The following is a 19,891-nucleotide window of genomic DNA, read 5'->3' as shown; positions in this document are numbered from 1 at the left end:
GCTGCCCTTCCAGGTAGCCCACATTTTTAAGCTGGGCTTTTACTGAGGACCTCAGTCCTCAGCCCTGCCAGGTAGCCTGGGGTTGTTACTGGGCTTTTTACTGAGGCCCCCAGTCTTTGGTTGTGTGGCTGCTCGGACTGCCTGCAACCTAAGCAGCCACAGAGCCGGGGCAGCTAGAGCACCTGGCAGCGGAGAAATCCACCAATGTACTGCTCTCTTCACATGGTGCATTGTGGTTTGTGTGGGCGTGCGAGTGGTGCAGCTATGTAAAAGACAATGATAGTCTTGGGGGAAGATCAGAGGCACACTAAGCCCCGGACCTTGGGGTCCCAGTCCAGGGGAGCCTCCAAATAGCCAGGGCTGGGGTTCTCCAGCTGCCACCCTATGCCTGCCCCGCCAAAGTTCCGCTTAAATAACAACAACAACAAAAAAACCCCTCTTACTGCAGCCGAGGGGTGGCTGTGGGGATGGGGAGAGGAGTGGTCCTTTTCACTTCTCCTCCTCCCTGCCCTGGCTGCGGTGGGGTGGGAGCAGGAGCGATGCTGCGCCCATCCATTCAGGCCAACGTCTTGAAGCAAATGTGAGGCGCACCTGCACAGAGGAGATCGTTGCAAGCCTGTGACGACACGGGCTTGTGATGATCTCTCAATACTTGAAGGATCCCTGAAGATATAATAAATACTAGAACACTGGTAATTTCCATCTATCACATAGTAGGGAAATAAGTTATTTAAATGTACTGCTGTGTACTGTCTGAAAACATTAGAATCCAAGAAAGTAGACAGAAAATTGATCTTTGAGAAACACTAGTCTGTGATTATTGACAAAATAAAAATCAACATTCTTTTGATATTTTCCTTGTTTATAGACAACGGCAGACATAATTGCTCAGAGTAGTCCTGCTGAAAGTAAAAGGACACAATTGGTAATGCCTAACTTGTCCTTCAAATTTCAGTGGGATTACTTTTCCACGGCCTACACCATTATAAGTTAATTCTAAATATTGAAATCCAAATGAAAATCTGTAAACTAAAATATTAGCACATGACACATGCATCTCATATGTCTGTCCGTGGCCATCTTGGAACTGAAAGCAAAATTAAAATGCAGAAGTGTTTTATAAAAGACTGACAACCTATCAAGAAAAAGTCTTGTATGGCTTGATTTTATTTATTTATTTATTATTATTATTATTATTATTATTATTATTATTATTATTATTATTAATTCGATTTCTATACTGCCCTTCCAAAAATGGCTCAGGGCAGTTTACAAAGAGAAATAACAAACAAATAAGATGGCTCCCTGTCCCCAAAGGGCTCACATTCTAAAAAGAAACATAAGACACACACCAGCAACAATCACTGGAAGTACTGTGCTGGGGGTGGATAGGGCCAGTTACTCTCCCCCTGCTAAATAAAGAGAATCAGCATGTTAAAAGGTGCCTCTTTGCCCAGTTAGCAGGGGATTAATCACTTACTTCAAAAATTGCAACTAAACAAAAGTCCCACTTTGCTGTCATTAAGCTTTTTCACAAGAAGTTTTGATGATCTGAAATTGAAATATTCTGGGGCTTTAAAAATGTAATAGTCTCATTCTCATGATTATGAATATGGTAGGAGAAGCCTCCTACTCAAGTTCAGGAGTTGTGCACTCTCCCGTTTCCTGCTCTCATGCGAGTTGTGAACTAATTCTAATATGAACTCAAGTTTTTCCTCATTCTGCTGCACATAGACTAAATTTGAGAATTTAAAATCAAGAAATTCTACAACCATCAATCTTAGGTTCTCAAAGGTAATCTGCAGTGGGCACAGTAACTGCTTTTTAGTGTTTTATGTGAATTTGAACAAATTGGTTTGTAGTAGGTGACGGTGTACCATGTAGAAACAGTATAATTTGATATGCTATAATGATATTATTTACAGGAGGATAGCAAGCAGGCTCAGTTCTTGGCCTTGGCAGTAGTATATTTTATCTCCGTGCTCATGGTATCAAAATATAGAGATATTCTGGAACCACAGAATGAAAGGAGGCGGCCTCAGTCGGTTCAGTCACGCAAAGCAGCAACAGGTAATCTATATGAATATACAAAACATCTGCTTTCACAGGTTCTCGTTTGTTTTAATGACTACTCCCAATCTAACAGATACACAATTGGTTTTTTTTTTTTAAATAATGCAGGCTCAAAAAACATATTAGAATTAATTCACCACTTCTAAAAATTAACAAGAAACATCCTGTAGTTACTATTTTTAGCCTACTATTTTTAGCCTGCTTTCTGTGTGTGTGTGTGTGTGTGTGTGTGTGTGTGTGTGTGTGTGTGTATCCATCCGTGTGTCTCAGGTGGTAGATCAACTCAACTTTGCGATGCCTGGACCACTCAACTTTGCGACGCCTGGACCAATAGGAACCAAATTGGGTACAGCTGTAGGGACACATAGGGATACCTCAATGGCATAGTTTGTGATGATGTCATCCACCCCGATCCAAGATTGTGGATGCATGAACATTTGAGGTACAAGAGATCTAACTTGTGGACCTCGATTTGAACCAAATTTAGTCCAGATGTAGAGACAGTTGAAAGGAAGTAGGCTGATGCTAAATACTAAATAAGTTTACTAGCCTTGAGAGATATTTGAGAGCAATCCTGCAGAATTTGTTTTTCATCTACACTTTTGCTTCCTGCTCAGAACATTAATTTTTAATATTTTGGAGGGGCCTTGCTTATGGGTAACTAAACACATGGCTACTAGGGACACACATGGCATGATTCATTATTTTACTGTAGTTGAGTGTGGAGGTGCATTTGCTTGTAAATGGCTATTAGGAACAAAGTATGCCTGGTGTGTAGAGAGTTCACCAGTGGCTGTGGGACAAGTTCTTGCCAGTAGCCCTTCCCTATTGTGCATGCATGCACATTCCAACCACACCCTTGCACATGACATCATACACAAGTGTGGCCACTGTTGACAAGATGGACCATACTGCCCTTCTGCTGCTTCCAGTTGGCACTTCATTCAAGCACTGTTTGGGTGTATTATTTTTCTGTTCGGAGTGAGGCAGAGAAAGAAACACCCAGCCAGAGCTTGAATGACGCATCAGCTGGGAACAGAAGAGAAAATGCATGGCCCATCTTACTGATACTGGCTGTGGCTGGGTGGGGGGAATGTGGAAAGCAAGTGTTGGTCTGGCAGCCCCTGGAGGTGTGGGAGGGAGCCTCTGGCAGCCCCAGAAATGCTCAGGGCAGTGGTGGACCCCCCCCCGCATGCACCATTGTAGCCATGCACCTGGCACTGCCATTGGCATCTGCATCCATAGGCCATAGTAGGTCCCCTTGTCTTAAAGTAGGGAATTGATCAATCTATGGCCCTCAGTTGCAATTAGCTCTTTCTCAGGCCAAGGGAAGGATGTGCCATGTGGGATCTTGGTTTAGGCAGCCACACTTTTCTGTGTGCCTAACCAATCGCTATCATGTGGCCTACTGACCATGTAAGCACCCTGCCCCCCCCTAAAACAAAAGCATTAAGAGCGGTGACACATATGCATTTTCTGGTATAGGATAGCTCCTGTGCTCATGTGACACATGTTTTCCTGCCCTCACTGGTTATTAATGGTACAGTACATTTTTCACTGATTTTATTTAAATGTGTTTAGGATTAATGATGTAATCTACTGTTCCTAGCTGGGCTATATATTTAACTATATCTTAATTATGAATTGATACTTGCTGACAAATTAACTTTTATATATATATGTTTTTATATATATATACATGCCTGTGTGCCTGTGGTTTTGGTTTATTTTTAGTAAATGTCCGTCAGATACTTTCATTCCATGGGGTTTTTTTTTCTTTTCCATTTTTGAAGATGTAGAAAGCCCACCTGCCACTGTCATCACTTCAATTTCTGTGTCTGCTGAGGAGTCAGAAAGTGCAGCATCCATGCAAAGAAGAGATTCGGGCATTGAGGAAGAAGTACAATCTGGATTAGGACCCAGTTCAGAGGCTGCTACAGAAGCAGAAGTACAGATTGTTAGTGCAGGCCCAGACGCAATCAGTGAAGTACTGTCCACGCTTTCTTCAGAAGTCGTCAAATCTCAGGAAAGCAGAAGTGAGGCCCAGAGTGAGGCCGATAGTAAAACTGAATCCTCTGTGCCAGCGTCAAAAAATGTCAATGTAAAAGATATTCTGAGAAGCTTAGTCAGTGCCCCTGCAGATGGGACAACAGTGGATCCTACTGTTCTTCCTCCAGCCTTTCTTGGAGTCCTTGGGGATAGTGCTGCTGAGCCGCCTGTACAGTTTCAGTCCTTTGACAGGTAAGGGTTATTACACTTCTGACAACCAGTTTTACTTAAATTGTGAGTAATGTAAAAGATAAATAATCTTATGCAGTTCTATTAATGTACAGCAGAGCTCCAAATAACTTAACAGCAGTTGTTAGCAAGATGAGCAGTTCCATCAGGGATTGTTTTTAGAGTACCTAAAATCACTTTTAGCAGTTTTGTAGAAAATATTTATTTCATGCAGATAATCTCAAACTTAAAATAATTATTCACTTACCAGTCTAGTTTCTTATATTTTACTTCAGTACGATTGTACTAATTGTAACACAAATGAGCAGATATCTAGGTGGCAATTTTTAGTTGTTAACTTTAACATCTTGTAGATTAATTTATTAGCCAATATTGCACATTATTTTACCATTCAATCCTGAATGCAAATTAAGAGTTTACAAAACCTGGTGGTGGTTTGTTAGATTTTAATAGGGGGAAGCTCCTAACCATTTGCTCTTGAAATTGTAACACTGTAATCTACAAAGTACAAATTTGGTAATACGAGTGTTTGGTTGATCTTCAGGTTTAAGAAACTACTTTTTATTTAGTTACTTAAAAGGCATAGCCAAATCAACTGGCATTGTTTTGTTGTGAGTGAGTGAAATTGACCAGTGTCATTAAAACGTAAAATTGTATATGAAACATAGGAGATACACAGAATTATATTGTTATTACATTATCTCTCCCTGCCCCCACATGGACTACCTGCAGTACCCTTGAGACCACAGGTTGGGAACCCCTGGACTAGACTACAGTCTCCATCAGCAATATTAACTTTAAAATACTTGCACCCCTTTGTCAAACCATGTCAACTAATTCCATCAGTTGGTATATAAAGTAGCTGGAAGGATAAAGCAGTAAAATGAAGCATGTGATGTAGTTTGATAAGTATGGTGTTTGGTTTTGATGGAGATCAAGAAGGAAAGGGTAGAGACACCTCTTCCCTTGTAATATTCATATTACTAGGCAACTCAAAAGCAGGAATATCTATGCTTGCTATTTGCTCTAAGGGACACGACATGTGAGGGTTGGCATGTGGGAACTGCTTGAAACTAATGGCTGACATCCCAACTAACGAAGCATGTGCATGTCAAGGGACTGCAAGGTACAGCCGCCAGTGCACATGCAGTTGTGCAGAGCCTTTATAGCAGGGCTGCACAACTTTGGCCCTGCTGCTGTTTTTGGACTACAACTCTTTATCATCCCTAGCCTCAGAGGCTAATAGTAAGGTATGATGGGAATTGTAGTCCAGCATCTGCAGGAAGGCCAAAGTTGTGTAGTTCTGCCTTAGCTTAGAGCACTCCCTGCTCTCTGGAAGGGCTTTGCAAGATCAGAAATATGTTGCTGTGGACTCTGGTGCAATGGCATGCACATAGGGGGAAAGCGAGGCTTGCATAAAGGCCTCTATGGTGCCCCCGTGGTCAATTAAAGCATACATTCTTTCATTAATTGGGAAGCAAGGCACTGTGTGCATTGGCTGTTTGCCTGTGGGCTTACCTACTACTGCACCATTTAAAAAAAACAAACACCAACACCACTTCTCCAAACCTTAATAGTAGAACGCATGGAATAATACACAGACATAAATCTTTACTAATTTGTAATGTTTGCTGTCACAATTTTTCCTGTTCTCTTTTTCTGTCCTAACTGGCTTTGTTTACTGTTGCAAATGTGTACCTTTTAGACACACAAGTGAAAATAATTTATAATTAAGGTGATTTTAATATTGTGACAACACTCTGCACTTTCTGTGTATTTTCTATTTGCTAATCCACTAAATCTCAAAATATTAGGCAGAATCAAGAACACAACTGGACTAGCTACAATACCTATATGAATACAGCATCCCTGCATAAAAATAGTATGAAAGGGAAAAGCAATAAATAAAATGCATTTTAAGTAGTCAAACTTCCATGCTATAAAATTGGCTGGGAAAACATATTTTCTTTCAAATGACATCTAAAGGTCTGTTGTAGTTCTGGGATAGGGTGGGTGGTTATGACCTTTTATTCAGGAAGCTGTAGCTAAATTCAAAAAGAGGTTTTCATCTCCAGGGACACACCAAGATACTAACATTACAGTGGGAAACTTTGGACAAGCAGACTTCAGGATGCTCTGTGGAACTTACTGTGTCTGGTTTATATTTAATGTATTGTCTGGTGCAGAACACAAAACCCAGTGAGTTAATGTTTTTCATTTTGGGGGGTGGGAGGGAAAAGACACCTTGTTAAGTTTTTCCCATGTAGCAGTTTTACAGCAAAGTATCTCTGGGAATTTCAAAGCATCTCTCTGATCCTGCATTTATCTCAGGAATGTTGTGTCAGAAATCAAAACTCTCCTCATATCTTAAGGATTATCAACTTTTCAGCCATAGCTGGAGAGTATACAGTAACAGCTATGTGAGTGAAACCTTGCTGAAAGACTGCCAGGTTGTGGGTTTTTGCAAACAACAAGGTGTGTGTGCTCATTCCCATGCCAAAAATTACTCTTTTATCTTATGTGAAGATCCAATCTGGTGATTAGTGGGTGCCAGGGATTTATCTTGATAAAAGTTCAAGGCCTGGTCTGGCTCTTTCATTAAGCCAGTAGAGAGACTGAATTAGCAGTCTATTTGCTGTGTTTGTCCACTATAACCTTTCAGGAACAAAAATACTGTTTTGTTACTGTAAAGATATTGAAAGTTAGTTTAACTTCTGATGAATATAGTGACAGTCTTCATTAAACGAGAATCCGACTTTTGGATGGTGTTGAGAAAAATGAACATACTTGGTTTTCCTTTTTTTAAAAAGAGATGAGAGGAAGTCGCAACATTGTTCTATGAAGTGAAAACTAGCTTTGAAAGCTATGTCTCGCTGCAGTTTTAAATGTTTTAGAGGTTATTTTAAAGGTGATTAAATGTATTCCTTCCTCATATGCTTGAGCATATTAGATTATATAAAACAGTGTAAAAAATTAACTGAACTATGACTTTGCTTAATTTCTTAATTTAATAGGCATTAAAAATAAATTAAAAATAAATAACAAAATAAATAAGAATAGTTTTAATCCACCTTCCCCTCTCTGTGTTGCACATGGAGTATTGACAGGTTTCAAATGTAGATTGTCTTATTACCTCACAGAATTGTTGTGAGGATGAAAATAACCATGTACCTCTGAGCTCGGAGGAAGAGCAGAATATGTGTAAAAATAAAAATGCTTCTAGAGGTAGGTAGCTAAAAGTTTGACAGGCCTTTAAAAGGGGGGGGGGCAGGAGAGGCTACCTCTCCATGCCCCTTACCTAAAATCTCAGGAGTTGGACTAATTCCGTGATGCATCCTTCCCTTGTCAACTGAACAGTCCAGTCCAGAAAGGACTCTACCAGGTGGGGTTTTTTGTATTGGTGCTCATTACAAAAAAACCCTGCAAATAATCTTACAGACAACAGTGGAGAAAGTTGTAAGATCTGCAGTACCCATGCTGGTTCAGTTCTTGACCATAGACATTCTCTGTGAATTCAGTCTCTAGGCCTCAGTTCCACTAAGGGCTGCTTCAGCCTTCTGTGTATGGTTCACAAGATATGAGTGTCAGGCATGCCTCTGGTCATTTGGTTACTGGGCACTTTCACTCAGAATTTTTGTCCTCCAGCATCCTGTTTCACACACCTGTTTCCACCAGATGCCTTTGGAGAGCCCACAGGCAAGAGAGGAGGGCATGCCTCCTCTCTTGCTGTTGCTCCCCTGCAACTGGTATTTAGAAGCATCTTGCCTCTGAGGCTAGAGGTGGCTTATATCCCTGCTAACTTGGCAAAGAGGCACCTTTTAACATGCTGATTCTCTTTATTTAGCAGGGGGAGAGTAACTGGCCCTATCCACCTCCAGCACAGTACCTCCAGTTACTGTTGCTGGTGTCTATCTATCTTATGCTTCTTTTTTAGATTGTGAGCCATTTGGGGACAGGGATCCATCTTATTTATTTATTATTGCTCTGTGTGAACCGCCACTTTTGGAAGGGCAGTATAGAAATTGAATAAATAAATAAATAAAATTATAGCCACTGGACTAGTAGCCATTGAAAGACCTGTCTTCCATGGATTCCGCTAAACTCCTTTTAATGGCATCTCAAGCTAGTAGCCATTACCACAACCTGCGGCAGAGAATTCCATAGACTGATTATGCCTTGTGTGAAAAAGTACTTACTTGATTGAATGATTGTTTGATAGACCACCTGACTCCAGAGGCTCCAGGCAGTTCACTGAAACAAAGACAAACAAGACTAGCTGTTAAAACAAGAATTAAAAAATCTAACACATGCTTACACTGAACTGCACTGGTCATTTTGGCATCCACTCACTCAGTTTGGAGAGATCCTTTTGGAGCTCCTCACAATCAGTTTTGGATTTCACTACCATAGTTTAATGTCAGCTGCAAATTTGGTCACTTCACTACTTACCCCAACTTCTAAATCATTTATGAACAAGTTAAAGAGCACTGGTCTAAGTACAGAACCTTGGGGGACTCTACTTCTTACTCGCTTCCATTGTGGAATCGGTCCATTTATTCCTTCCCTCTGTTTCCTGTCCTTCAACCAGTTACCGATCCACATGTGAACCTGTCCCCTTTTCCCATGACTGCTAAATTTATTAAAGATCCTTTGGTGAGCAACTTTATCAAAAGGTTTTTGAAAGTTCAAGTATACTATGTCCATTGTCAACCAGATCACCTTGATCCACATGCCTGTTGACACTTTTAAAGAAGTCATGATGGTTCTCTTTCAGCAAGGCTGCTTGTTCTACATGTTTAACAATTTTGTCTTTAAGTATGCTTTCCCTCAATTTACCTAGCACAGAAGTTAAGCTAACTGGCCTGTAGTTTCTTGGATCTCCCTGGATCCCTTTTTGAAAATGGGGATTGCATTAGGTACTTTCGGTAGAGAGCCTGATTATAGGGACAAGTTACATGTTTGCCTTAGCCTCGAGGCGAATTAACAGTTTTCAGGAAAAAAGTCTTAGAATCTTGCTGGGAATGGTTGCTAAGAGATTCCTAACTGGCAGAAGCAGCTTGCCAGAGAATTGGGGTGCTGCTTTAGAACTAGCACTGTCTATGTACCTGCTTGCTTCCTACCTGCTTACTATGTATTTGTAAATATTAATTTAAAAAATTGCAAGGCTCTTGTTGAAACATCATTGCAGTGTAGAATAAATATGTAGATGTGGAAGCAGAATTGGGCCTACTGCCCATGACCTCCTATCCCCAGCAAGCACACAGAGGTTATGTGTATACTCTTCAGAAGACCAAGTAAACATGTGTTGATCAGGGACTGGACCACCGTGCCTCCCCTGTATCCAAACACTGAACTGTCATCTGAATTAGACTACTCTCTTTTCACAATTAAGCTGATCCTATAGAGTGCTGCATTTTTTGTTGCCAGATTTGGCTTATTTTAAGCCAAATTTTGGGTTACGGCCCATTTGATCCACGAGTATATCCCTTAGGTTCTGGCAACAAAACAATATTGGCATGAGAGTCTTATATTATGCCACCAATGGTGCGAAACAGGTGTCCCTCTGAGGTCTTGCTACTCCTGTACCAATTTAAAATGGAATGGTAGTTTATAATTTCATCTGTCAGGTAATTTTAGCCTAACAGGTAAAAATGGGAAGTCATTTGTTTACCATTTTTAGATTCTGCTTTTCGTGTTTAAAATCTCAAAATAGTTTATAAAATTACCTTAAAAACAAGTTAAAATACACCACACTAAAATACACAGCAGTAACAGGAATTGTTAAAATGCACATACAATCAGTTTGGTACAATATGAAAAAGCCTTGTGCAAATTTTTTTTAAACAGCTCAACCTCTCTGAAAGTGAAGGAGGTGGCAGCTTATTCTCCCTAGGAAGGGAATTCCACAGGTGAGGTACCACAGCTGAAAAGGCTCTACCTCCAGTTACACCAGAATGGGTTTCTGTTAGTCAGCCCAGAGAATAAGGGACATACAGTTCGTTTAAAGACTGGTCAACTTTGTATGGAAAGAGGTGGTCTTTAAGGTAACCTGGTCCTGGAATGTTTAGGACTTTAAAAGCTTATTCAGATTGAGCCTAGAATTGAATTGGTAGTCAGTGGAGCTGAAAAACAGTAGGTGTGATGTGTTGCCACAGTGCTTCTTAAACCTGAGCAAACATACACAGATATACTGACTAAATGTTTTTTGGTGAGTGGGCTTCACTGTTTCTGAACTGTGATGTTTTAGACCTTGTGTTAGACACAGAAAAATTGTTTTTAAATATATACATATCACATTGATGAGGCAATTTGCTTGAAGATGGTACTGTTTGTATAAACTGGGAAATAAATATGTATGAACACACCTTGCTTGCTTTGATCTTTCCTTGTAGTAGCAGACTGAGTCTAACTAGTTCTAAACAAAAAATAGAAGAAAAGATTCTAGAAATTCCACATAATTCTATTTTTTGTTTATAACTAGTTAGACTCAGTCTGCTACTACAAGGAAAGATCAAAGCAAGCAAAGTATTTTATACATATTTATTTCCCCAGTTTATACAAACAGTACCATCTTCAAGCAAATTGCCTCATCAATGTGATATGTATATACAAAAAACTGTTCCTGAGGGTCGACGTACCCTCAGAAATGTTATGGGAAGTGGAAAGGCCCCAGAAATGATCTAAACAGACCTTCCGCTATTGAAAGGTGTCTCCATGCGACTCTCCCTACAGTCAGCGGTACTGCACCCCATGCCTCTGCCGAGACACCCTGATCATTCAATGGTGGGACATTGCACTTGGTGCTCAAAAGACTTGAATACTTATGTTCTGCTCCCACATGATGCAAAAGGGCAACAGATGTTATTTGAACATGTTGAATCCTTGGATTTTCAATGTCTTTAGTTCATTGATATCACCATTCCAAATCTCTGGATAATCTTTCCCATTGGGTCCTTATGGATATTTTTTTTTTTAAAAAGATGGGGTAATAATAAAATATTTATAATGTTCTCTAGAACAACTCCCATAGGATAGATAAATAATCACCCTTAATTTTCTGGGATCAATTTGATAGGATCAGAATTACTGCAAAGTGGTGGCCTAGATCTCTCTCATGCTTCTGCTAGTATCAAATGATTAAAAGCCATGGAAGTGTCCAGGAGAATCAACAGAATCACATGTCACTCTTCGTTTCTTGATGCAGATTTCCACCATAGACATTAATGCTGCCTCAGTGCAATATCCAGGTCCTTAAGCAAACTGAAATTAATCTAGAAAACAGTCACTTGCCATTTCTACAGTATAAAACATATTTATCTCTCTCCAGGCATCATTCTAGAAATGGTATGGATGTTCTAATTTCAAACTTGGTAATACTTTGATTACGTGATTATTTTTCATGTTAAACTAAAGGATTATTTCTAAATGTCTGAATACTTAATTCTGAAGGTCTTGTCTCCACTCCATTAGGTTTGTTCAAAATCAACAATAGTTATTCTTGAATAACTATATTTAGGAATAGGGCCAAAGTTCACATCCTCATGAAAATTAATTTTCTAGTGCAGTGTGTTTAGTGCAACGTAATGTATTTGTGAAAATTCATGGTTTAAACATATTATCTTGGCTTGGGGCTCAGGTGGCTGTTGCTTCTATCTTTTAGTGTATAGTTAACATTAGCAGTCACCCTTATAATGATATGGCGCACACTACCACATCTATGGTGAAGATATACTTATGGTGTTCAGAACAGTTAGTTAATCAAGAATATGGTTTAATGTTATAACACTCACAAGGACTTAAATTCAGAACAAACCAAGAAAATGCATCCTTTTAAATTAAATATATAAAGTGTTAGAAAGTTTTTATATTGCTATACCTGGATTTGTACCTAGTTTTAATAGCTCTTTATTTTAAAACTGAATGCTATTAAGGGAATACTTTCAACCTGTACTTAGAGTACTTCAACAGAAGATGTGATTAAATAAATTGAATGTTGAAGACTTTTGGCTTATAGTTAACACCAGGTAATTAAAAGGAAGCACTGCTTTGGGAATGCACAATATATCAGCTGTACTCTTTAGCTCATTAGCTGGGATTTTGCATGTTTATGGAGCTAACTTGCAATTAAAAGTGTCTTTAGCGTATGCATAACTGGGCCTTTTAGGTGTTTGGAATAAAGCATTACTGTTTAATTGAAATTAGTGTGTCATAATTATGTCTTAGTAATGTACAAGATAATTCTTTTCCCTGATGCCCTAAACACAGGTTATAAAAAATAGTATATATTCAGTTTTGAATAATCATCTCATGTTTTGATACACTTTAGGAGTTGATTTTGTAAGTCACTTCTGCAATGAGTTATCTAGGAACTGAAGTGTCTTCATATTGTCAGACTTAAACAGTGCACTCACGTATTGCATCTCTTTAAGCAAGCTTCAGTTTAAATAAATACCTTGAGCAAATGTATTTCTTTATTTGAAATAGCATTGCTTCCAGTGGTGATTGCAGAATCCCAAAGTAGTTTTGACTATTCTTTTGGAATAAAAAATAAAACCTGCATCTCATAACAATATCCCACTTCTCATAACAATAGCCTGGCAAAAGATAAGGTAATATGTGAACCATCAAATCTGACTGCAAACTGAATTGTTTGCAGATCTGAATATCTTATATCATTTAAAGAGGTGATCAACTCTCATTAAGAAAACCTCATTAATGTATGTATTTTTCCTTACAGGAGTGTAGTTGTGGCACCGAAGAAATCAGTGGCAGCTTCTACAGCTACTATTAATGTGCCCACGAATGCTGTCAGTGTGGTTTCTTCTTTGGATTCATCTCAAGCCCCAGATGTAATGGGAGGATCTCCTGGTAAGTGAAGAGAAATGGAAACAACTTGTCAAAAACAAAACTGCAAAGAAATATGCTGTCTGTCATATTTGTGGTTCAGCTACTCTGTCCCTCCCCTGGAAAAAATAAGCTTGGATGCTTTAGATGGAAAGATCAGGTGGGTCAGAAAGCAACGCCAGTAATACATTGTTTTGCATTACTGTTCTTTGTAATGTCTGAATTGCTTCAGAGTTTGGATCTACACATGTGCCCTTCCCTGAGTACTCTTGTGCTATATCTTCTTGCAAGAAAACAGAAAACACCAGTTCTTTCCTGTCCTTAAACTGCTCATGTAACATCTGCAATGAAACGTATGTGTGTGTGTGTGTGTGTGTGTGTGTGTGTGTGTGTGTGTGTGTGTGTGAGAGAGAGAGAGAGAGAGAGAGAGAGAGAGAGGTATACAGTTCTATGCAAAATCAGCTTGCACATCTCCTCCTTTCTAAGTCTCTCCTTTTTTTAACGTTACACAATCCACATAAAAACAGGAACTAGAACTCATACATGCCAGGGAGCTGGTCTTGTGGTAGCAAGCATGACTTGTCCCCTTAGCTAAGTAGGGTCCGCCCTGGTTGCATTTGGATGGGAAACCACATGTAAGCACTGTAAGATATTCCCCTAAGGAGATGGAGCTGCTCTGGGAAGAGCAGAAGGTTTCAAGTTCCCTCCCTGGCTTCTCCAAGATAGGACAAGATTTTTTTTTTAATAGGACAAGATTTTTTTTATTGAACCAACAAACTACCAAAGCATACAGTACGTTGCCAAAGCACAATGATATACAAAGTGGTTGTTTGTACATGATATATCTACAAAGATTTACACACAAGGATTTGGAAACTCACAAGGTGATGAAGTATATGCAGGTAGTACTGTAACTCGGGGGTGGGGGATTTCAAGGCACATCAGGTAATCGGGGGGGTTACGTCCAACGTCCATTTCCACAATTTGTCCCATTGCTGTTTAGAAGAGATACACTTGTCTCTTTGCACATAACCATACAAACTTTTCCAGAAGAGATTTACAGGTTTACTGACCTGATTACGAGAAGGGGAACGTTCCAATTCCCTAGTATGAGGGCACCCGTTCCGTCCCGTTTCCTTGAAGGTTTCTTTCTGGGACCTCGAAAGGAGGTTCTGTCGCTCAAACCCGAGGTTAGTTCTTCCCAAGTCTGTTTTTCCGAATCAGGCCACTCTAACAGCTTGCTTACTCCCTGCCACACTCTTTTGGCTACCACACACTCTTTTAAGAAATGTGAGTGGGTTTCCCTGAATGTTTTACCTAGCTCACTAGCTTTCTGTTTGCAGGTGATTTTAGGGCACTCTTGCTGGTCCTCTGGGAGCCATGGCTTAGCCACATTAAGTGGTAGTACTTGATGGTATAAGCGCCACCTTGTTTCCCATAAATGGAAAGGGACTTTTTTCTCCTTAAAGAGAGCGATAGGGTGATCGGGTTGCAACAAGTATTGTGAAGTGCAGTGTTTGTAGCGTTTACGTTCTAAATCAGATAAATCTCCAAGATAGGGCTGAGAGAGATTCCTGCCTGCAATCTTGGAGAAGCCTCTGCTAGTTTGTGTAGATAATACTGAGCTAGATAGACCAATGGTCTGACTCAGTTTATGGCAGTTTCCTATATTCCTATGCCTCCTGCTCTCAAGCAAGTAACATTTCAAAAGCATGGGACCATTTTGACTTTCCTTACAAAATGGACCATCTTAGATCCAGCTTAAATATTATTATATGCTTATAATGAATTAGTCATTAGTCTTTTCTTCAGTAAAATCTAGGCAATAATAATGAAGTAATTGAAGTGTGATAGACTGAAATGTCTGGTTATAATTAGCAAAACAATATTTCTAATGTATGTCAAAATATTTTTTTGATAAATAAGACTTGTATGATAAACTTAAACATTCATTAAAAGGGGAACAGGCAACATAAAAAAGTAGTCAAATCTAATTAAAAATCTTGTTGCAGAGAACAGGACTTACATGATTTCTAGAAGATATTAAAGGTGGTGTCATGTGAATATGTCTAAGGCGGGATTTCTACAGTTTCAGTGCCACCATTGAAAAGACCTTATCTCTGCTAACTATTCTCCTAACCTTAGAAGGTAGTAGCACCCAGGTACATGGACATTCACAGGACTTCTACCAGAGAGGGATAAAAGGCTACACTCCTATATCAACTTACCAGGCTCAATCTGGGGAGGTTGAAGGGATTGGGAAGGGCAAACAGACTAATTAGAGATCCTTTTCTTTTAAACAACTGAGCAGTGATTAGTACTTACTGTTCCCCTTCACTGATTTTTTTTAAAAAATGAATTTTAATGTTGGGAACAAATGGTGGCACCCAGGGCACCCATGCCCAAGGAAGGGCCTCTGCCAACTAACTGATAAGCAAGGGTTAGATACTTTCAGATACTCCATAGCAAGGATTCTCAATGTTGGGTCCCCAGATGTTATTGGACTTCAACTCTCATACACCCCAGGCCCAGTGGCTTTTGGCTGGGGATTATGGGAGTTGAAGTCCAATAACATCTGGGGACCCAACGCTGAGAATCCCTGCTCTATAGATCAAAACCAGTACCTTGAATTGAGCCCGAAATCGAACTCTTAGCCAATGAAACACATAATAATGGCATATGTGTTCACAGCAGTAATTCTCCTTTAAGATTCTGATTGCTGCATTTTCAATCAGCTGTAGCTTCAGAGGCAGCCCTGTGTTTCACATAGCAAGAAATAGTTTTGCATGTTTCCAGAGCATGCCTATGACCAAATTGTCTTTGTCCATATGTGAACATGCGGATGGGCAGGCAGACTAGATGAAGCTGATAAAAGAGACCTCAAGCTATTGATACTACCTGGGCAGTAAAGCTTGGTCAAGCAGCACTCCCAAACTGAAAATCTAGTAAGGAGGAGTGAGACTTTATCTAGAACAGGCTAAACATCACTCTCCTAGGTTGATAAGTAGGAGTTCAGAGCAGATAAGGCAGCAGTATTGCTGTGGTGAATGGTTGTGACATGGCCCATTTTCTGTGGATAAGGAGGTCCTTTTATGTTGTAGAATCCCCCACTTCCTCCCTCCACATACGTGTGTGTGTATGTGCGTGTGCGCGTAAACACACACACACACATATATGTGTGTGTGTGTGTGTGTGTGTGTGTGTGTGTGTGTGTGTGTATATATATATATATATATATATATATATATATATATATATATATATATATATATATATATATATGATCTAAATAGTAGTTTTGCTGCCCCCTGATCTTGGTTTCACCCCAGGGAATTGAGGCATGGTAAGAAGGATAGTTTTAAATAATTGTTTTTTCTGGAGAGATCATCAGGGAATTTGGTGCAGGATGCTTTCAGCACATGATGACACCCAAATATATTTCTTCATGTCACCTTCATCAGTCAGCTTCCCTGAATGTCTGCTTGAATGTATGATCCAATCCTCCTTCTGAGACCTCAGGTGGAGGTGACCAGGAGTGCTTTTGATCAGCTTCAGCTGATTTGCCAACTGCACCCTTTTCTGGAAGAGAGTGACCTTAAAACATTGGTGCACATGCTGGTAATCTCCAGGCTTGACTACTGCAGTGTACTCCACATGGGGCTGCCTTTGCATATAGTCCAGAAATTGTAATTCGTGCAGAATGCTGCTGCCAGGTTGGTTTCTGGGATGTCCCAAATAAACCATATTATTTCTGTTCTGAAAGAACAACACTGTCTACCAGTAGGTTTCCAGGCAAAATACAAAATGCTGGTTATTACCTATAAAGCCCTTATTGGCTTGGGTCCAGGGTATTTAAGAGAACCTCATCTTCATTATGAACCCCACTGCCTATTAAGATAGTCAATGGAGGTTCATCTGATGATGCCACCAGTTTGTCTGGTAGTGACTTGGCAGTGAGCCTTCTCTGCGGTTGACTGAGGGCTATGGAACACACTTCAGGTTGAAATTAGAGCTGCTCCATCCCTAATGGCTTTTGGGAAACAACTAAATACCTTTTCTGCTTGGCTTTAGTTGAATGTTTACTGTCTCATTGTTTTAAATAGTTTTAAAATGAATTCTGTATATGTTTTGATTTTTTTCTTAAATTTTTGGATGTTTTTGTTGGTTAACTGCTTTTAGACTTTGGAAGTAGGCTGTATACACATATATTAAATATAAATAAATGTGATTGAGTGGAAAATGTGAAACATTAGAGTAATTCTCCATACACACAAGTGAGAGAATTCTGTAACGTATGTTGTGGGTTTACTTTATTTGATTCTACAGGGTTACAAGTTAAACGAAAGGAAAATGCATAGACATGAAACAAATGTGCTAAACCCAGAAGGGGTAAGCCTGTAAGGCTACAGTCTTACTAAGAGAATGGATAGTGTCGCAACTTCTCTCTCCTTAGAGAGATCATACTAGTTACACTAAAACAGATCCAAAGTGATCCTTTGAGAGAGAGAGAGAGAGAGAACTAGGTGTTGTCAGCATATTGATGGCATCCAACTTGTGATTTCACGCTGATTATTAAACAGCAAAGGGAACAATATAGAACCTTGTGGAGCAGTAGCACCACTGTGCCAAACTACAGTTACAAAGCTATGCAGTTGTGTCTGTCTGACAGGCGTGTCTGACACAAGGTTCTCTCTGTCAGGCACTATCAAAACTACTACTGACCCAACAGCTGGATCCTGACTGAACTCCCCACTGTTGTGTCTGAATTCCAATAGAGTTTCAGCACAATCGGACAGTTTGGGGGGCCATATTGGTCCTCCTGACAGTTTTCCCAATTGGATCGGGTCAGGTCTGATCCAGTGTTCTTTGGGGTACCCAGGCTTAACAGTTACCCAACACTGCTTTTTAAAATCAGCCCACCAGGTGACTGGTATGGCAGTTCTGCTACTGGCCTATCACACTTCAGATTAGTATTATTATTTATTGTCTGGATAGCAACAGAACAATTGCAAAACAGTGCCTACAACTCTCAACGCAAGATATAATCCAAACAAATAGCATGGTTAATTATGCTGAGCACTGCTGAAAGGTTCAGGAAAACCAACAGGGACTCTTTCCCACAGTCGCTTTGCTTTCTTAGTGCTACTCGACTTTTATTGTAGGTTTTTAATTTCTTGGTGGCCTCATAGTATTCTCAGTGTGGGGGAAATATCATTTTAAAAACACAATTGCACACTCTGGGTGGGGGGAGAAATGTCCCTGGGCCCCTGAGAGAGGGGGGCCCACCAGCTGAGCTACAGCGGGCTCTTAGTTTTCCCCACTCGTGTCTCTCCAAAGGAGGAGTGGGGTGGGGCATGAGCCCATCTTCATTATTTGTCCCAGGACGCATTCCAGACCTGCTATGCACCTGAACAGAAGTTATCTATACTTTTAATCTTTGCTTGTGGTGCAGTGGTAAAACTGTCGCCCTGTAACCAGAAGGTTACAAGTTCGATCCTGACCAGGGGCTCAAGGTTGACTCAGCCTTCCATCCTTCCGAGGTCGGTAAAATGAGTACCCAGAAATGTTGGGGGCAATATGCTAAATCATTGTAAACCGCTTAGAGAGCTCCGGCTATAAAGCGGTATATAAATGTAAGTGCTATTGCTATTGCTATTGCTATTGTTATACATTTATTTTCAGAATCCTAGTAGGTTTCCCTAGAATTATTTCAGTAACTGAACTACTGCTATTTATATACCGCTTTTCAACAATGTTTCCAAAGCTGTTTACATAGACAAATAAAGAAATAAACAAGATAGTTCCCTGTCCCCAAAGGGCTCACAATCTAAAAAAGAGATACAAAGTAAACACCAACAGCCACTGGAGGGATGCTGTGCTAGGGTTGGATAGGGCCAGTTGCTCTTCCTTTGCTAAATATAAGAGAATCACCACTTTGAAATGTGCCTCTCTGCTTAGTTAGCAGGGGTAACTAAATCATTATCTCACTAGATATTCATTTTAAATAGAAATCCTTTGTTTCTGAATATTGGACTCAGTTAGGGAAGAGGGAGGAAAAATAAACAGTTTTCTAGTAGCTGTAGCCTTGTCATTAAACTGCACTATAGGTATCACTTTTCTTTGCATATGTACATTCAAAAACAATGTTTTGGGAGCAGCACTTCCTTTTAAGGGCAGTTTATTGCTAGAGACATTATTTGTTTAGACCCTTGGGGACCTTGAATAAACAATAAGCTTTCACTAGAAGGGTGCTAGACAGATGATCTATTTGCATTTTCTTTTATGTCCTTGCGAATGTCTGTAAAACTGTCAGTTTGAAGGAGCCAGTTTATCAGTGAAAGGATAAGAGAGATAAGTCACTTTGGTTCCACATGTTTGAAGTAGCTACTGCACTTACTTGCATGTGTGCCTTAGATTAAAACATGCTTCTGAAATCTTTTTTCCTAAATGCACAAAAACCATTTCTTAAATTGAAAGCTCAATTGAAACCTACATTTCATTTATTTATCCAAAGAGATTTACATGAAATTGTTTTTTTGAAGTTGCTTGTGGAGTAACACATAACTGGCATTTTTTTGTTCAATTTTTGTGCGCCTTTGTTTGGCTGAAAGAAATCTGTTCTTTGAATAGCAGTTTCTAAAGAGGCTGAGATTATGGGACTCTTAGAGCATTTTGCTGTACATTTGGGAATATTCTGAAGAATACGGTTTAAAATTTTCTGACAGAATAAAAAAGT

General features: G+C 39.7%; 1 protein-coding gene across 4 annotated transcripts in view; it reads left to right on the top strand.

The window, feature by feature from the left end:
• LRBA (LPS responsive beige-like anchor protein) overlaps positions 1 to 19,891 on the top strand; it is a 567,920-nt gene that overhangs the window by 120,915 nt on the left and 427,114 nt on the right. For all 4 annotated transcript variants that reach the window (XM_053251992.1, XM_053251991.1, XM_053251993.1 and 1 more), the window contains exons 29-31: positions 1,926 to 2,070; positions 3,867 to 4,314; positions 13,049 to 13,179. In XM_053251992.1, the coding sequence (XP_053107967.1) occupies positions 1,926 to 2,070; positions 3,867 to 4,314; positions 13,049 to 13,179 (724 nt within the window). The remainder of the gene's footprint in view (positions 1 to 1,925; positions 2,071 to 3,866; positions 4,315 to 13,048; positions 13,180 to 19,891) is intronic.

Source organism: Hemicordylus capensis, chromosome 5 (assembly GCF_027244095.1).
Source record: "Hemicordylus capensis ecotype Gifberg chromosome 5, rHemCap1.1.pri, whole genome shotgun sequence".
Classification (NCBI taxonomy): Eukaryota; Metazoa; Chordata; class Lepidosauria; order Squamata; family Cordylidae; genus Hemicordylus; species Hemicordylus capensis.
This window is presented reverse-complemented; position numbering and strand designations above follow the sequence as displayed.